Below are 18,804 nucleotides of genomic sequence, written 5' to 3'. Positions count from 1 at the left end.
GATCATTTGCGAGTACAAGTGCAACAGTGAATGACAGCGTGCTAAATAATGTAACTGAAGTTGATTGTCTGATTTAATATCTATTTTTTTAGAGCTATTGTGGTGTGCATTTGCTGTTGAACTCACATTTTTTTTCTGTGATTGGCCAATTATATGTGTACAAAGTGTATTTGCTTTCAGGTCTAGTTAAGCGTGTTCATGTTCAAGTTGACCTATTACACAGATTGTGACAGATCATGCATTTAATCAAGTGGTTGATGAGAATTGCAATGTGTATCACACCAAAAAGAGACTGTAGATGAACGTGAACCTTTCATAAAATTTTGTATATACTCCATTTATTAGCACATTTGATATGCATATCATCACAGATAAAACTGTATGCAAAATAAATGCAGAGGCAGATACAGTCTGCCATGATAACCTAAGAGACTTGGTAGCGCTAAACAAGTATCTCTAAAAATGCAAGCAAGACAACATCAATCATGCAATGAGTAAATCTTGTTATGCTCCAAAATATAGTGCTGAAATATATCTAATGTACACATATATACAGATATATACACAAGTGCTCATTGTAATATGATGGTGCAGCACTTGTTAGAGATTGAACCTCAAACTCACCACGGAAGATTACCGGCGCAAATAGTGGTTAAAAATCTGTACAGCCTGTTGGCAAAGTAGGGATAACAAAGGCGACGAAGCGCAACCGGGAGAGAGTAGTCGCACTTTTTGGTTTTTCTTGGGAGCAACTTGAAGAGTAATGGCAACCAGTGAAGTCAATCATCCAGTACACAACACATGCTCTAGAATAGCTGCACCTCTGCAGTCCTACGCATCCTCCTAACCAAACGATTCATGGTTTTTGTAGCACCAACAAAAGAATGCTGCAGATGCTTCGAAGTTTTGGAATTTTCACATAGCCCAACTAACCTACAATTTTGGAAATAATCTCGAAGCAAAGAAGTATTTATTTCATAATGCAGTTTGGAAGGAGCATGCATGATGAACATCTAAGGCATCTGTATTCACTCCTGAAACATTTTGTTGAGTACCCGTTAGGTTGTGTCTCCTGCAATGCAAACCTCAAAAATAAATAGCCTCGCTTAAAGTGGGACATACCGTTAAAGTCAAATCTTGACCACTGTCATACTAATATGTATAACGACAAGGAACAGGCTCGTTCTTTAGTTAAAACTAGAGGTAAATCCTGCCTTTTAACTACTGTGCAAGATAAGTGCGCCTTTTCAAAGCACATGCTTAGAATATTTGTGGTGTACTATGAGGGATATAAGCACAGCACTGCTTACCAGTGCACCCAAACCATGTTAATTAGGACTTCCTCTTTATTCAAATCAATACCTGGCCCCACCAAAGTCGTGTCTATTAAAGCAGTAGAGAGACTAAATTTTTGTATGCGTGTTTTTCTCTTTGGAATAGGGCGCAAGACAAAACAGTGTACATGCGCCGAGATGTGTACCAATCGCCTAAACTTCCACGTTAGTCAAAATGTTGTGCCGTTTTGGTTTCAATGGTAGAACGACGGTTGTGACATTAATGTTTAAGTCATGTGAGCCATGCAGAAACTGAAATATAATTGCTGCTTGCTCATTTTTCTTATTCCATTCTTGGGCAGGCATAAGAGTTGGTGTGAGTTAAAACGAAGAAACCAGCAACATACTGCAGTTTCTGTACGCTTCACATGAATTCAAATTGTCTGTTACGTCACAGACGTCGTTCAAACATTGAAACCGAAACCTCGTGGCTGTCTGTGTTCTCTAGTGTGCTGTGCATCACTCCAAAAATGGAGCACAGAACTAAAATTTGGTGTCTTTATTTTTTGAAGGGGAGCCTGATCAAGTTTTTATTTTTCGGACTCCTCGTTATTGAAACACATTTCCAGTCTCCTTCAAGTTCATATTGTCGAGATTCAGCTGCATAACACAATTTTGGGAATCTGGAAACAATGCTTACACTGGCATTCTTTAGTGACGGTCTGTATCTTGGGGTAAATTCCCAACTGGATGATCAGCTGGCATAAATTTGACAACCCACGAACTTACTCAGCGCTTAATAATGCGTTACAAATAAACCGATTTTCTCTCTTTCCCTTCTATAAGTGCACTTGTCACAGAGCTTCCACATAAGTTGTTCCCGAGTGAAGAGTATCATATTGTCGAAGTGTTTGACACACAATACATGAGCAAAGATTCTGTTTCAAGGGGCACCTGTACCATCTATGGCATACTACACAAAGAGAGTAAAACAAGAACTTTAATAACGGTTTACACTCTTGCACAAATGGCGCAGGCACCAAGGTATGCACTTATCAGAAAGGCTGCTTAGTGATATGATGTGAATGGTTAGTGAAGCACCTACTCTAAAATGTATAGTATATAGATTTCTCTCTAGTGAAACTTTCACTGCAGCTGCAACAGTAGATAATGCAAATTCAAACAAAAAGCTATGACTCATCTAAGTCTACAGGCAACACTTCTTGGCTGTAGCTAAAAAAAAATGGGTATGACAGCCAAGTTTCAGGGAACCTTGTTCCCATCTTCATGCATCATAGAAGGAGGCACATTTATATGCAAGACAGAACTTTGTAATTGCAGTACAGTTGAGCCCCTTTATAACAGACAAGTACTGGAGAATTTTTATCTGTTATAAAAGAGGTTTCTTAAAAGTAGGGTTTCGTGTTTTCACAAGTCGATGTTGCACTGTATCCATTTTGTCACTCAAAGACTAGGAGTTTCATAAAAAAAAAAGTCTTTAGCTTGTTAATTAAGCTTATTAGCTGCGAAAGTAGGTGTTTACTTCCGTCTGCTTGACATAATGTCAAGACGCCATATGCTTTCCACTGCTCTGCAGCTTCAGCTGTTGGCAAGTTTTTTTCACACTTAGCCCTCAGTAACCCAAAGTCGTAAAACCAAGATAAATATTTCGAGATAAGAAAAGTACTGGAATTTTTTTAGTTTACTTATCATGAACTGTAAAAATTTAAGCCTTCTGCCCAGCGTTATTGTGTACAGCAGACTAAGAGCAAACTTCGTTAGGCAAACCGGGGACTTAACTATAATAAAAGGAGACCCGTGTTGCGCAACTGCAGTGCACTAGGCTGACGAAGAGGGCATCTGCTTTCAGTGTGCAAAAAAATAATTAAATTGGTTTTAAGGAAATTAAGGCGCATTAACTGTCTCACTTCTCGGTGTGCACCTCAGCTGCTTTCAGTGTGCAAAAAAATAACTAAATTGGTTTTGAGGAAATTAAGGCGTATTAATTGTCTCACTTCTGGGTGGGCACATCAACTGCACAGTGGGCACATTAACTGCACCCTGCCCAACTGCACCACGAGGGAGGGCGGAAGGTGGGAGTGAAAGAAAAAAAACTTGCAGGACGGTTACGCAGTGACTGCAAGATTCAGCAACAGCTGTTAAGGCATTTAGATTTTACGATATGTTCAGATAGAGGATATGAAAGCGACTCCATACATTTACATCTGCAGAGCGCTCTTTTTAGTTTTCCACACATACCCGTTTTTCGACTAGCTCTTTTCTCCGTTCCACGCTCTAGGCGTGCAGGGCCACCGATGACCCTCTTCTCGGGTGGCACGGTTCGAAGCAGCTGCCAGAGACGGGACCATGCCCTCCCTCCTCCTTCCCGGGTAACTCCTCCTTCACAGGCTCCTGCAATTCTTGGTGCCCGTACGCTTGCACCTGTACCCCCGCCGGTAGCTTGGAAGCTCTTCTTCACGCAGCACTTGGAGTTAATGTGCCCTCTTGGATGTTTTGCATCTAGCCGGCCTATTCTATGTTAGTTTCAGTTGTAATAAATATCCCGTGAGTGATATTGCCCTGCCTTCTTCCTGGCGCATGGACGCAATCCCGCAAGTTAAGCTAAAATGTTTCTTATAAGCGAGGCTCTTCATTAAAATTCGAAGGCTGGTTGTCTTTAATTACTGAACATCTACTATAACCATCTGATAAAAAACAGGCATGCATAATGGAGGAGATAGGGCGGGCAACCAAATGAGCGAAAAATGCCTCTTATTCCCGACCGTCTGTTGCACCCGTGTCTCTTACAATGGGGTCCAGGTGTGGGCATACTCAAATTGCAGATGTTCCTGCTTTGTCGCTAAGCTGCATCTTGTGACCTTTGTGCAATGAAGGAGCATTTGTTGTTGCACTTGTGATGAGGCCACAAGCTAACGTGATCTAGATGGCCCACCTAGGTAGCTTTTGCAGGAATTTTTTTCTTACAACGCCGCCACTGGATTTTCTGCACAACGGGAGGCTTAACAGTATCGCATTAAAAAGTTATGTCATAACCAGAGGATTTTTCGATTTATGCTGTCTGAACACAAGTAATGCCGTATATATACTTTTAGAAATCCTGAGCTTTGGTGCATCCTCTTTTTCTCGCACTAAATGTGCCCATCAAGTGGAGCACCACAGTGTTTCATGTTTTATTGCGAAGCAATACTACTTTAGGTCGCACTTCAGCCCGTTCCGTGGCGAGGTGGTGGTAGGCACCATTGACCTTTAGCGTGACCTCGCTGCGTGACGTCACACCACGTGACCTAGAGTGACGTCACACCAGCTGTGTAAAAACGGGGCCCCATCTCACGCCGTCGCGAGGCGAGGCGGTAGCCACCAACGGTGGCCTAACTCCCGCTCCTCTCACCAGGGGCGCTACGGTCGGTGTGACGTCACACCAGCTGTGTAAAAACGGGGCCCCATCTCACGCCGTCGCGAGGCGAGGCGGTAGCCACCAACGGCGGCCTAACTCCCGCTCCTCTCACCAGGGGCGCTACGGTCAGAGTGACGTCACACCAGCTGTATAAAACAGCTCCGCTCCTCTCGCCAAGGCGAGGCTGGAACGATCTGCTGCGGCCAAGCGACATAACATAGATAAGTCATAAGTGTACCAAGGATATCAATAGCAGAAACAAAGCAAAACAATGTATAGTCATAAGTTTAACAAAGGGCAACCATGTCCACACCATCAACCGAACCAAGGCGCAGCCAAGGGTATTGCTTTCGCAATCTTCCAGGCTTAACCAAGCTAAGCCTTCAGCCAATTTTTTTTATCACTGTAATCTTATTTGTTTGTATTATTCTTCGGATGGTGTTTTATTGCTCGACACTCTTTTTTTCTTGTATAGCACTTCTGTAACAGTGATTTTTAAGCTTTACAACCATGTTGCGTGATAACTCTTATATGCTGGGCACTGAGCAGAACATGCATCCTAAACGCCAAATGTTTTGTGCTTTTTCCCACAAGGGTCATATGATGGCTTCCTTTTTTTTTTTATATGGGTCCTCTAACACTGTATGCCAATATGCGGGGAAGTCAGGCTGTCTCAAGTGGAGATTGATTCCACTTTTTGCCTCGGCCTTCCCTTGTCATTTCTGATGAAAACAGAACACATAAAATGAAATGAAATCACCACTACTAACTGGAGGAAAAAAAAAAGCAGAAATGCTTGAAAAGGCCAAAGATGCCTCAGCCATCGCAGCAAGTCAGTTACTGAAACAGAGCTTGCAACGCGCAGGTGTTGCACATTCATGTCTGCTACTAAATTCGCACAGTGAGCCTGTGCTTAAAGGAAAGTCCCTTTGACACTTTGATCACCTTAGGAACATGCTGTCGAGAAAGCATTTTTCATAAACATGCAACACGGGCAAAGAAATTAGCTGTACAGTACGTATTCAACTTAACTGCATTCAAGCAGATGCTATGAGCATGAAGTGACAGTGACCTGCGTGGTTTGCTTGCAAACATATGGCATGTTCGTGGAAGCCATCACGGCACATTTCTGGCCTGTATTCCACTGCGAATAAGCAAACATTATTCTATCAAATTAACAAGTTGCCATTTTTCTCCACTCTCAACTTGCGCTTCTATAAGCACGGCATTTTCATAATGCTCAGTGGCATTTTTCATCGAAACCTGCCTTTAACTACTAACTGACACTAGTTAGGGCAGGCACTGACCTCCCCACCATTTCCCAATGCCAGCTACACCAGCCACACTGAGTATTACATCATGAAAATGCGATAAAGGGCCCGTGAGAAAGGAAGACGGACCCCGTTCTCACAGTCTGTGAGCACCGTGCATTGCATGTGACTCAACTGGAATGTTGACAGCAGTGCAGTCTTGATGAACTTGATTACTCACCAGCTCCAAGCTTAATGGGGAGGGCAGATGGGGGTGCCATGTTAAACCAGAGCACTGTATGTGATCGTGCACTGCGTGTGTGTGCCGTGGACATGCTGACGCGGCTGGCGCAGAACACATTTGTCAGTCCCATGACACTGATTGTCACGACTTGTGTCCAATACAATCAGCAACTCAGATAAGCAGTGTCGCCGACCCACTCGCAAGTTCGCTGGCCATGCTTTTGGAAAAGGCCGGGGTTGCCGCCAGGAAATTTTGCATTGACCAGGAAGCTGCCGAATCCCTGCTGCCACTCCCGTCTTGCTGCTGGCCTAGTCTCATATTTGGCGTTGACTTCACATTCTGCAGCGCCTTCTTTGGTGAGTCACCTGCACTGTCCATTGGAAAAAGTGAAGATTCGAAACCACTGCGATCTGGCAGGCATTCGAAGAGCACGAGACAGGAACAGTGCCTCCTGAAGAAATGGCCCAGCGCAGCGTCGGCCACAAACGGACGGAAGTTGTAATTGACAACATGGTGGCGGCTGGCGATGCGGTCCTTTGTGACGCCAAAAGCCTCAACCTTGCTGTAGTATGAGTCGGACCCGCAGTCAGCGAAGCTGCACTCTTCTGATCGCCACCGATGGTGACTTTCTTCGAGCGAACAGTCTCTCAAGTCGAACCTCACCCTGCAAGCTTCCCTGGGACTTGTGATAGTCCCCAGGTGGCTTTGCATGGCACTGAGATGGCACATTTCACTGTGCCTTACTTCATCTGCTACATTTTTGTCTCGGATTTTTCTGCTGAAGAGCCTTCCTTCGCCACATGCCTCGCCTGTGTCAAGGTGCACATCGTTGTCACACGGTGAAATTGTACTGTCGTCGCTCAGGGACGGCGATGCTGCTCTGGCGTCTAATTGGCGTGGTGTGGACGTCATCTGGTGGGTGCAGTTTACATACTTGAGGGTTCGAAATGAGTGTGATGCGCTGACTGCAGTTGCTGCTGGTCTCGGCTTGCTGTGTGGAGTAGCAACGTCGCCCAGTGCAACGCTCGGTTCCTGCAAGAAAGTGCATGCAGAACTTTAGTTTGGACCTGCTTGTTTCATGCTGCCAGAGATCGGAAAAAATTTTTTGAATTATTGGAAAGTTTGAATCACTGAATGACCCCAGAAAAACTTTCAAGAACTGCTTGCATCACAGAAAATTTATGCGGTGGGAGACAGGGCAATGGCTGCTTGCTTTTGACATCAGAACAGCATGGCAAAGACTATTTTTTTATGTTTCCATCAATGTTTCATTATGTGCATACTGTCGGGAATGACGAAGCAAAACTGCTGCAAAATTATAATGGCCTCCCTACCATCTCTCAAGGTGTAAAGATGTGCAGCTCCACTGCTAACGCGTCACACCCCTCACCAGCGGCACCATTGCATTTAAGGAGGCTTCACTGCACAAGTGGCAGACAGCACGTGAGGAGTGTGCAGCTTCGGCGCACTGAATAAAATAGAACCATGCAGATGGAAGTAAAGGAAACACTCTGCGGTGCCGAAGCGCAAGGAAAAGTAAGGGGGAAGGAAACACCAGCAACATGCCAATCTGTCTCAAAAGTGGCATGCAGTTGGGCTCACTTGGCTGGCGCAAAGCACAGAAAAGCGAAATCACAACTATGCGGTTGGGCTTCTTGGAGATGGAGTCGTCTGTTCGTCGCCACGCCTGCTGTTACGCGCATGTCAGAGGTGCGTGAGCGACTCTGCAGCATAATTCAGGTTTTGAGTAGGGCTATTTTGATGATCTCTTACCGTACAGGCAACACCTGGATATGATCTCCTTTCGGGAGCCCACTGCAAGGCCCGCAACGTCCAAATTAGCGAGCGTGTGACTTTATAGACTTACTTGGGCATTAGCCGGGACAGAGCTGGCAGTTCGAATTATCCAGATTTCCAAATTAACAGGGGTCAAATTAACGAGGTTTTACTGTATACACAAGCAAAAAGCAGTATTCAAGCAATAAGCGTTCCTGATCGAGTTACTCTGCAATATGTCTGAAACACTTGTGGATATCTTAATTCCATGTCTATGTTTTCTTTGCAGTTACCTTTGCAGCACTGTTTTAAACCAATTATTTTCAAGAAACTCCGTCCAAAGTTAAATTCATGATGATTCGCTACCACACTGTGTTGATTATAGTAAATAGTCAGGTGGGATAATTGGCCTGCAAGGGATAGCCTGACACACTGGACCTGCTAGACAAATTACTTGCTCAAGATTCGAATTACTGGCTGGTGGGAGCAGGAACAGAAGGTGGTCGTACCTCCAAAGGCATGTTGCGACTGGTGCGACTCGAAAGATGCTGTCCTCAAGTCTGAACAACCGAAACAAGTAGAATTTTGCGGTGCAAAGATGATATACTATCATCCGTAGCTCAGAAACAAAATGAACATCTGGGGTGCAGAGAGCGTCACAGAGGCGTTTTTCTTGGAATGCCTGTGCAACATATGTCAATGAAAATGCTAAATTTATGTCACAACAAAGACCTCTCCCATTGATGTTTAATTATCATCCCTTCCACCATCTATCCCAGTGAAGTTCCTACGGTCGGATACAACTTATGCAGTAAAGCGCCGCTCACATTCATGACTGCCACACAGAATTTCTACATGACAAGCAAACAGTCTGTTGTTAAATCTTTTCTTGCTACCTATACAGAAGGCTGACTGCAAGACAAAAATATGTATGCAAGAATTTTGGTGCCTGTGGCTAGTGAAATATTACATTATTATTGAAATATTACACTGTGAAATATTACATTAAAAGCCAAATTCGTTTGCTGTTGATATTGGTCAGCGGAGTAAAGCAACGACTTGCAGTCCTTGGTACATTGTTGCCAAATCCTGTCTGTTTTTTAAGTTGCATCTAACTATACCCTCGCAACTCTATAAGAGCACCTGCTGCTTTCAAGTAAATCTTCCACCCTTCAGTACCTGCCCTGTCACTCAAAAAGAGACCATCAATAACCTGTTCTGCACATTACAGGTATCTTCCCCAAGCCGATTTCTTCATCTTACTTTCACCTAAGAGATTATGATTTTGCATTTTTTCATTAATCCACATCTGTGTCTCAATGGTGCACTCAACATTTTCCTTCCCATTGGTCACTGACTTTATTTAAAATTTCTAGACCATAGATGTCAGACCTCCTGTTTGGAGAAGACTTTATTGGACCTGCTTAAAATGTGCCATTATTCGCTTGTGAGATGGAAATTTATCATAAAACATGTTAATAATAATTATAATAATAATTGGCTTTTGGGGAAGGAAATGGCGCAGTATCTGTCTCATATATCGTTGGACACCTGAACTGCGCCGTAAGGGAAGAGATAAAGGAGGAAGTGAAAGAAGAGAGGAAGAAAGAGGTGCCGTAGCCCTCCGGAATAATTTCGGCCACCTGGGGATCTTTAACGTGCACTGACATCGCACAGCACACGGGCGCCTTAGCGTTTTTCCTCCATAAAAACGCAGCCGCCGCGGTCGGGTTCGAACCCGGGAACTCCGGATCAGTAGTCGAGCGCCCTAACCACTGAGCCACCGCGGTGGGTAAAACATGCTACCGCCCATTCTTATTTTTTTTTGTGTGTGCTCGCCACCTCACCTGCGTTTCAAGCTGCTCCGCACTGTGGGAACTCCTGCTGTCAGGAGCACACAGGTAGATGGGGCCACTGGGGTGGAAGAACCGGTAGTACAGGGCCATGCAGTACATGCCTGCAGGGACAACAAGGCAAAGTGCGTGTGGGAATAGCATGTATGTGCATAGTTCAGGCTTGGAGGCACTTCCCAGAACTGACTGAACTCAGGCTAGTCCTTCAGACCGTGCACAACAAACATGAAAAGATGAAGAAACAGACATAGTGCACAGCATTGGTGTTTTAAGTGTGCATGTATATGCATTTGTTTGTAATCTGAATGCATTTTTCCCTGAGGTAGTATAAATCTTGACTGTGTTGACTTCTAACACACTTTTTTTTTGCAATGAAGTGAAGCCCAGAAGAACCTGTGCAGTTTATTTCGTCAACCTCAAGAAATAGGGCACAAGTTGGGATCAAATGACACGCTACATGCTCATAATAATAATAATTGGTTTTAGGGGAAAGGAAATGGCACAGTATCTGTCTTATATATGGTTGGCCACCTGGCAGCGTCATCCTAAGGGAAGGGATAAAGGAGGGAGTGAAAGAAGAAAGGAAGAAAGAGGTGCTGTAATGGAGGGCTCCGGAATAATTACTTTCATTTTTTACCTTCCTATTAAATAAAGAACAACTAGTTCCAACTGTGTTATGGCCAGCCTTAAGTGGTCTTTCTTAACTAGGTTGTTCATCTCCTACTTTCTAATTTGTGCTAGTTTTCATGTTCATAGTGTCAGCATGATATGAAAAATCTTTCAAACTATTCAAGTCACTAAAAACACCTCCCAAGAAATTCAGCCTCATCTTGTTTGCAATTGCATTGTGTTCCCTATGCAAGGTATTGAATGAAGCCCAAGCCCCGTTGGCAACATTACATAGCAATACTATGCACTTTGATATATATGAAAGGTAAACCAAAGCACGCGTGATGCTTTTGTGAAGGAGATGCGTAAACTCACCGATGCCAAAGCTGCCCAGCACCACGGCCGTGGCCGTGATGGCGTGCAGGTCGTCGGCCTCGCCCCACGCGATGCAGTAGGCAATGAGGAATGCGACATTCTGCACACCAATGAGCGTGTAGAAGCTGACCACACGGCCGCGGGAGCGACCCTCGCGCACGTTGAAGAAGCAGAAGGTGTAGATGGCACCCACGACAGCGTTGTACGCGAGCTCCTCGCAGCGTGACGGGCAGAAGTCGGTCTTCTGCCACACCAGCCAGCTGGTCATCAGCGCCCAGTGGGCGCCTATACGGAGCCAAGAGAAATAAAAAAGACTGAGATGTAACTAATCAACACTTTCTGCAATGCAAATGCCTGTGTGTCATGTGCATTTAGCTCCATTATGAAAGGAAACGGTGGGTGTGCACACAAGAACGAAGTCTACTGTTATTTCCACACTGAAGTTAAAATTGTCTCGGGGGCTGTATATCTGCCCAGAGGAAAACTGTTTAGAGGAAAGAGAAAAGCGAGTCTTTCACTCATATAATTGTGGAGTTGGTCATGTGGGTAGCGCGTTCCCTTTTATATTGGAGCTATGTGTACCCGTACTTACGTGAGAAAGGAACGCAAGGGCTCTGCTTCTAAGCCTTGCAGTGGATCTCTAGTACTGTTCATGGAACTAACCCTCAAAGGAGTGAGGACAAAGGTTCCTCTTACCTGCAAGAGATTTCGAACACTGAAGACACATTATGAGCCAAGCAGCACGGCTCAGAAGCAAATGCCTTGGGCTCTGTACTTTTGACAAAGGCTGTACATTTAATTAAACCCACTTATGACAATTACCTTATTTTTTACACCTATACCGACTCTAGTTTATGATTTATGGGGATTTAACATCCCAAAGCAACGAAGGCTATGAGGGGTGCTGTAGTGAAGGGCTCCGGAAATTTCGACCACCTGGGGTTCTTTAATGTGCTCTGACATCACACAGTACATGGGCCTCTAGAATTTCGCCTCCATTGAAATGTGACCGCCATGGCCGGGATTCCATCCGCGTCTTTCGGGTCAGCAGCTGAGTGCCACAACCACTGAGCCATCGTGGCGGCTGCTTGTACCGACTCTGTGAACTAGTTAAAATACCCCAATTTTTATTACCTTGGGTGCTGAAACCTGCGAAACAACTATTTTGTATTTTGGGGCAGAGATTCAATTCTTTAAACTGGGGCACAAGGTCTTTTCACAGTAACAACATGATGTGTGTATTCTAGGATAAATCAAGACTGTGGTTGAATGTAGCGGGGTTTTCACATAGATTGCATTTGCCCTCTGATCAGATGCCAGCTGTTAGTGCTATCATTCTGGTTCCTCTATTTTAGCTACAACATGTACCCCCTACTGTCACAATAGGCATTATGGTTTCCAGTTCTGAAAAGTAAGAATTGTACCCAAAGCAGCACTAAAAAGCTTACAAAATGAAAGAATTATGCTTAAGCATATGCTTCAGTTCATGAAGAATGCAGGATAACAGTGAAGAAAGCTTCAACAGCTATTCGAAGGAAAATATAAATATTTAAATTAATTTTGACAAACCGAAACATTACTGACAATGGGATGCACAAGACATTCAATAGTAGAAAAGTAAATTGACAGGGTCATTACTCTTTTTTGTGAATGATCAGATCTTTTCTTCAGAATCAAGTAATCAGTTTTAAGCAAAGAAAGTTAAACTACGATGCAGACACTATTCCATCCAGTAGCTTCAGCAGCTCGATCGTACAAAAGGTGCGTTCAGTATGCAACTCAATGATACTGACAGACTGACAGAGAGCATCCATTAACAAGGACAGCAAGGAAATGTCAATATATATTCTTCAAGTGTTCAGACAGGACACCTAAAAGACAGTGTCATTGTCAATGACATAATCAATCTGGCAGGATGACTCTACTGCTGTGTACAAAAAAGTGCAGGTTGAGGCTCATACCTGTATTGCTTTCGTGTTTGTCTCTCTTTTTGGCTTTTTTTAAATATGAGGAATGTAACTGCAGTTAGCCACAATAACTTACCACTGGTGATCAAAACACCCTAACCAGCACAACATGGACACTCAGCTCTGTCCTCAAAAGGTGTTGTTTGCCAATTGGAACACTTTGCACTGCTGGAATACCCCACATAATAGAATGTTGCATCTTACAAGTAGCCAAAAAATCCTTTCAAACTGCATGCTTCCATGATGCCAATACAAAAGTTTCATACGATGCGGACGGAGCATTTCTTCAATATCATTGAAGCATCACTTGAGGTAGTGGCAAACGGCAAAAAGAATGGTGTCATAAAAGACCTAAGGAAGCATTATCTTATTCAGACATGATTTCAAAGATAAGCTGAAATACCTGAAGCCGAGGGGCTCCACAACTGACGCCGTTGGTGCAAAATAAGCAAACCTGGCAGCTCTTCAAGGCCTCTCTGTTCTTCACACATAGATGCAAGGATAAGTACAATTTCAACTTCAGTGAAGCTTATGCTGCGTTGTGCTGTGTTGGGCTTTATGGCACATTAGCATCTAAGGCCATCATACGCCAAGCACACAAGCTTATGAGTCCCCCACTTTTGCTAACTGTAGCCCCTCTAGGAGTACCTACCCAGTATGGCCAGAGTCCAGGCACCGCAGACACAAGCCAGCAACACCATGGCGGTGACGCGTGACGTCATGGTGCCGAACCGCCACAGGGTCTGCAGGACCAGGCCCGTCCAGGAGAGCTGCTGCTTCTCGGCACGGTGCAACCGCATGGCCTTGCCATAGGCCGCAATGCCCCAGCCAAGGGACAGCAGGGACAGCAGTGCGGAGACGCCTGCCATGATGCACAAGCCAAAGCCACTTCAAAGACAAGCCAATCCTCAGTTCACCTCTTTTTCAGCAGTGCCGAGACACATGCAGAGCACAAGACAATGGAGAAGACAGTCTAAGAACTACTTTCTTTGCCACTCTCTTTAGACAGGCCAATCAGCTTTCATCAGTTTTCAGCGCTATTATGCTCCGCGACAACTTTTTCTGGCAATGCAGCAGAAGCTATGGAGCCAAAATGCACCCTCTCTTCTTACAAAGCAGAATATAGTCATTGCGTGCAGAGTTTTCTCTCAAAACGCAGTATAGTGTCAATATTCCTTATTTAAGGTACAGTATATTTCTAACACAACTGCCGACTTTCAATGTCAGGAAGTGAAGGGAAAAAGTAGTTTCCTTGATTACAACGAAATTGCTAGGCAAGTCTCGTTACAAAAACTTTTCATAGATGGCGCCAGCTACATCAGCAAAGGAATGAAGCTACTGTGGCGGAATGACAGTTACGGACATTTGGTCCCTGTAGCCTTCCCTTCAGAACCAAGAAAAGCTCAGTATACACAGGACATGCTGGGAGGCTTAACATATCTCTGCAGAGGGCTTTAATGAGAAAAAAAAAAATGCGAGGGATAAGAAGAACACAAGGTCAACACAGACGTTTAGCCACAGAGTGCAGGCATTGTAATGTGAGCTGGAGTTCCGTTTTCGGCATAGGATTTTATAATTACACATATGCAACTGAGAGCCTCTGCAGAAGCGAATTTTCATGCCTCTGGAATTGGTTTTCATAAAGACAAAGAACACTGCTCGGCGCTTTCCATTGACTGGCACCTCAACATGTACTTTTCAAATGGAGTCTGCAGGCATCACAAAGCTTTTGCTAAGTCAATTCTGAGGTCTGCCAAGTGTTTATTAGGTGAAGCTTTTCATTTTCTGTAGGCTGCACAAAAAGGCCTGATGAAATGCATGTGGTTGTTCATGTCCAACACGCAATTAAAATCATACCTTTCCAGATTCATTTGCATTAGTATTCATCCTTCACAAGTCTAGTGCAACACTGTTAAATCCTGCCAGTGACAAACCGACAACGGAGTGATGATTTATAAATAAATCTAGCTTAACTTACTTACTGACCACTAAATCAGAAATCCTGCACAGATCTTGCCATTTGTAACTAAATTGTGGTAATAACACACTGCAGGAAGAGACTGCCAAAGCCCAATGCTTGGCAAGTTGGCTGTATTTTCAATTTAGGTATACTCTGTAGAACTGTAAACACTGGAAGACAACAGCGATAAACTGACCCATCACACAGCATGAGGACCTTACTGATATCCAGAATTTAAAGGCAGACATCAAGGTTGACTTGAATATAGCACAATGCAGCATAAAAAGGTGAGGAAAACACTACACAGTGGCCTTTATCCTGTGCTGCAATGTATTCATGCCAGTAATGCAGTATTAACAAGCTCAACTGTACAGTAGACTCCCTTCTTGATGAAACTTCGTTGAGCTGAAAATCTCTAATGAACTAACAGATCAGGAACCTTTGTTTAGGCTCCCACAGATCTCGTAAAAAAACCAAGGCCAATGCCAACTTCTTAACTAATGCACATATTGGTTGGAGTGAACTGTTACAGCACGACACTCACTTGCATTCAGCCACAGCGAGCAGACGATTAGCTTCTATGACTTTGTTGCATTGTGCAGACAAGAACAGGGGAGACAAGGGCTCATTATGATACGTACAAAAGATTAACTTTTTTGTATGTGTTTCATTGTGCAAGAAATGACAACGCAGCAACGCAGACAAAGGTGAGGATATTATTGAACGGGTCTTACATTCTTTCGGCTGGCAAGGGCAATGGTAAACCCACCTGTCCAGGGGTTCCAGTCTTCCTGGTTGACCATAATGTACAGCTGCAACACTAGCTGGGGTGCCGACTCGAGGAATGAGTCAAACAGGCGCAGCATGCACAGGTCGCTCTGGTGCTGGTAGAGCTCACGGAAATCGTCGGCGTCCCGTGTCCGGTCTGCCTTGAGCCCAGCACGCAGGCACAGCCAGTACCTGATGGAAGAGGACGGATGAACGCAAGACGGTTACAACACGCCCTACATGATTTAGCGGGCCCTGAATACCTCTTCACCAAAGATTCTGCATTTCTTTTCTCTTCAGACCTTTCCCTTTTCATGCTCCTAGTGAGCTGCCATGCACATGTGTAGGACTGTGCAGCACTTGAAGGTGCTGCAGAGCACATGTTTATTTATTTGGGAGATACTGCAGTCTCGGAAGACCAAGCAGGTGGGAGCATACAGATACAAATTTTAACGTAGCAGTGCTTACAGAAGCATAATACCTATTTATATGTCGGCAATCCACATCTTTTTCATCATCCTGTTCTGCGGTGTACAAAACACTGTGGACTGCGTGTCCACTAGCAAAATTTAAGTCACTCTGATGCAGCACGGGCCTTAAAAGATTAACAGGGTTGATGGACACAGATTAAAAGAAATTCAGGAAAGGTATGATGACAATGTTTTGGGGTCCCTTGCATGATCTTGATAAGCATCACTGAAAGCACCAAAAGGGGGCAAGAGCAAAAGTTTGCTGGGCCATAGAAATATTTGCCGAGTGTTTCATTCAGACCCAAATGAGGCAATAACAAGTAGCTGAAAGTGAGTTAATTGGTTCACTGACATTACCTCTGTAATAACTGGAAGGGCACAACAACGCAGAAAGAAGAACTTGAGACACCTAATGGGGAGTATGACATTCCAGCCCATATTGGGCCCCTCAACAGGAGTCCACTGCAGTTTAACTTATTTTATTTTTATGAAGAGCAATGCCACAAAGGCATCATGCCTACCAAAATTTTTCACATTCTACCCACCTCTCCCCTTTTACTTTGCCGCGCCACTTCACCACAAATGTCCTGGCGCTGTTGCCGATATGCACGATCACCTGAGCACAACATGTCACAGAAAGAGAGCTGAGCAGCCTTTTGATATTTTTTGCAGTTAAACTGCAGTCTCTGCCAATCTACTTCCAGAGCTGACTGGTCGCTCCATTATTTGTGCAAAGGAAAAGGCTAGTATAAATCGGCACTGAATTAGTCAGTGGATATAAAGATCACAGCTGTCAAGAAAATGTGCAAGGAGTGAAACAAACCACGCACAAGCACGGGCTAACCTTCCAGCCCTCATATGCAACTACTGTCATGAAGACTTAACCATCCGCTATGTGAGCTACTCAGATCAGCAGGGATGAAAATTTTGACGTGATGGCGTTAAAGGCCCCATTCTCCAGAAAATCAAGGTGTGGGCGATGTGCGTGAAAAATCACGGGCATAGCATCACGGCCGGTGGTGCCCAGACAAGCAACCTAGGAGGCAGGTGGGCCACCTAGGCCACGTGACCTTGCGGCATCATCATAACCTGCCCCCCAGATAGTGAGCAAACTGCCCACCGTGGCAGGTGGCAGTTAAATTAATGATTGGTCGCTCGGAAGAGCAACCTGGGTCGCACAAGGCCCATACCGGTGGGAGCACCTGCCATCGCAGGGCAGTGGCACATCGCTTAACCGCTGCACCACTGCGCCAGGAGGGGTATGAGGACTCCCAGAGATCTATGAATGCAAAGTAGAGAATGACCTTCTGGATATATGGGAATTAACCCATTGTGCTATTGCATCATATACTTAAAGTAGAGCTTAACTGTCCCCTCCAATTTTTTTTCTGTGGAAGGTCTTTCATATTACACCGGTGAATACAACCCATATTGTTTTGTAATTCTAAATGACAACTGCTTAGACCTGCGAATCAATTTCTTGCTCTTAAATAAAAATTCACGACAAGTATAAAACATTTAGGCATTCTCTAATATGTCGGAATCTACATGAGCTTTCACAAGAAGTTTGACGGTGATTGTGTTTGCAGGCTGCAGTTTGGGATGTCCCATATGAGAGACATCTTAGGGCGAGCACACACATATAGTTTTTTTGTTCTGTACAAGACCTTCGGTCTGTGGCACTGTCAAACTCGACACAAACTGCCCCGCGTCCCCATTCAGCAGTCGTGTTTAGGTCTCAGTTCTACATTTTAGGACCCACAACAGAAGACTCCTTATCTTATCACTCCCGCGTCTTCGCCGGCGCCGGTGGAGGCATCTCTCTTTTTAGCCGATAAGGAACAAGAGGCACTTAGCATTCCGTGAGAGCCGTTCGCACAATGCGATTTGCCCATGTTGTTCCCAGGACGACCACACTCATTCGGAGACAGCGACCCCACCTCACCTGTGCAACACGCCGAACTGTAGCACGTTGGCCACCCAGATTATCTTGGAGACACGCTGGTCGTGAATGTGCCACCGGAGACTACAAATGTTCACCACCACAGATGGCATCAGCACGAAGAACAAGGTCATGCCAGCGTACACCCATAGCTTGCCCAGTGCGTACTGTGTCACCACGATTACATCTACAAAAGGAAAAAAAAAACAAAGAGAGCGGGACTCAGAAAACCATCAGCGGTGCAGATCAGCACAACGAATGCAACGTAAACGCCCTTTCAATGTGTGCAGGTACTGTGTTTCGTGCGCCGCGTTTCGTTGACAGTTTAGCCGCATAGACACAACACTCGTAGTTTTGATCAAAACACCGCTGACACTGCGCCGTTATGATATGTGCAGTTGTGGCGTGCCTAAATATAAACAAATGTTCTTCAGTAATCAACAAAATGTGTTCTTTACGAAAAAACCTCCGGCAGATCTTTCCGAATTCCTTAAACCATGCGACATGAAAAGTTGGGGCAGCCTTCCATGGGATCTCCGTGGACAATAGGAAACGCTGGACTGAGCGGACACGCACATTGAAACGCATCCTAACGGCCTCACAACCGCGACAGCAAATCCGCTTGTCGCGAACGAGCTTCAGGTAAAAGCGAGTTTTGAAAGTGTCGCGGAGGTGCCATAACGATCACTTGGGCGGAGAACGGTTGTTTACGTACCGGTCGCGATGTCCGAGAAGAAAGTCACGACCGACAGGAAGGTAAAGAACACATCAAGCTTGGTGAACCTAGGCCCCTTCTTGGCCTCTGGCGCCGATACGGAACACACGTAGACAAAGTTTTTGAAGAAGATTTCGTTCAAAACACGCGCGGTCATTGTTGCAAAAGAAAGTTCACGCACGAACG

The 18,804-nt window shown here is 44.7% G+C and overlaps 1 protein-coding gene across 1 annotated transcript; it reads right to left on the bottom strand.

The window, feature by feature from the left end:
• Window positions 1–325: 325 nt before the first annotated feature.
• LOC144106392 (XK-related protein 4-like) lies at window positions 326–18,804 on the bottom strand. The gene is made up of 9 exons (XM_077639190.1): window positions 18,619–18,804; window positions 17,907–18,090; window positions 15,493–15,683; window positions 13,416–13,625; window positions 10,797–11,081; window positions 9,807–9,916; window positions 5,094–7,215; window positions 4,285–4,481; window positions 326–2,507 (listed from the first exon to the last, which is right to left on the bottom strand). Exons 1-7 carry the CDS (start codon window positions 18,773–18,775, stop codon window positions 6,355–6,357), a joined length of 1,998 nt encoding a protein of 665 aa, XP_077495316.1. The 5' UTR covers window positions 18,776–18,804; the 3' UTR covers window positions 326–2,507; window positions 4,285–4,481; window positions 5,094–6,354.

This window comes from Amblyomma americanum, chromosome 10 (assembly GCF_052857255.1).
Source record: "Amblyomma americanum isolate KBUSLIRL-KWMA chromosome 10, ASM5285725v1, whole genome shotgun sequence".
Classification (NCBI taxonomy): domain Eukaryota; kingdom Metazoa; phylum Arthropoda; class Arachnida; order Ixodida; family Ixodidae; genus Amblyomma; species Amblyomma americanum.
This window is presented reverse-complemented; position numbering and strand designations above follow the sequence as displayed.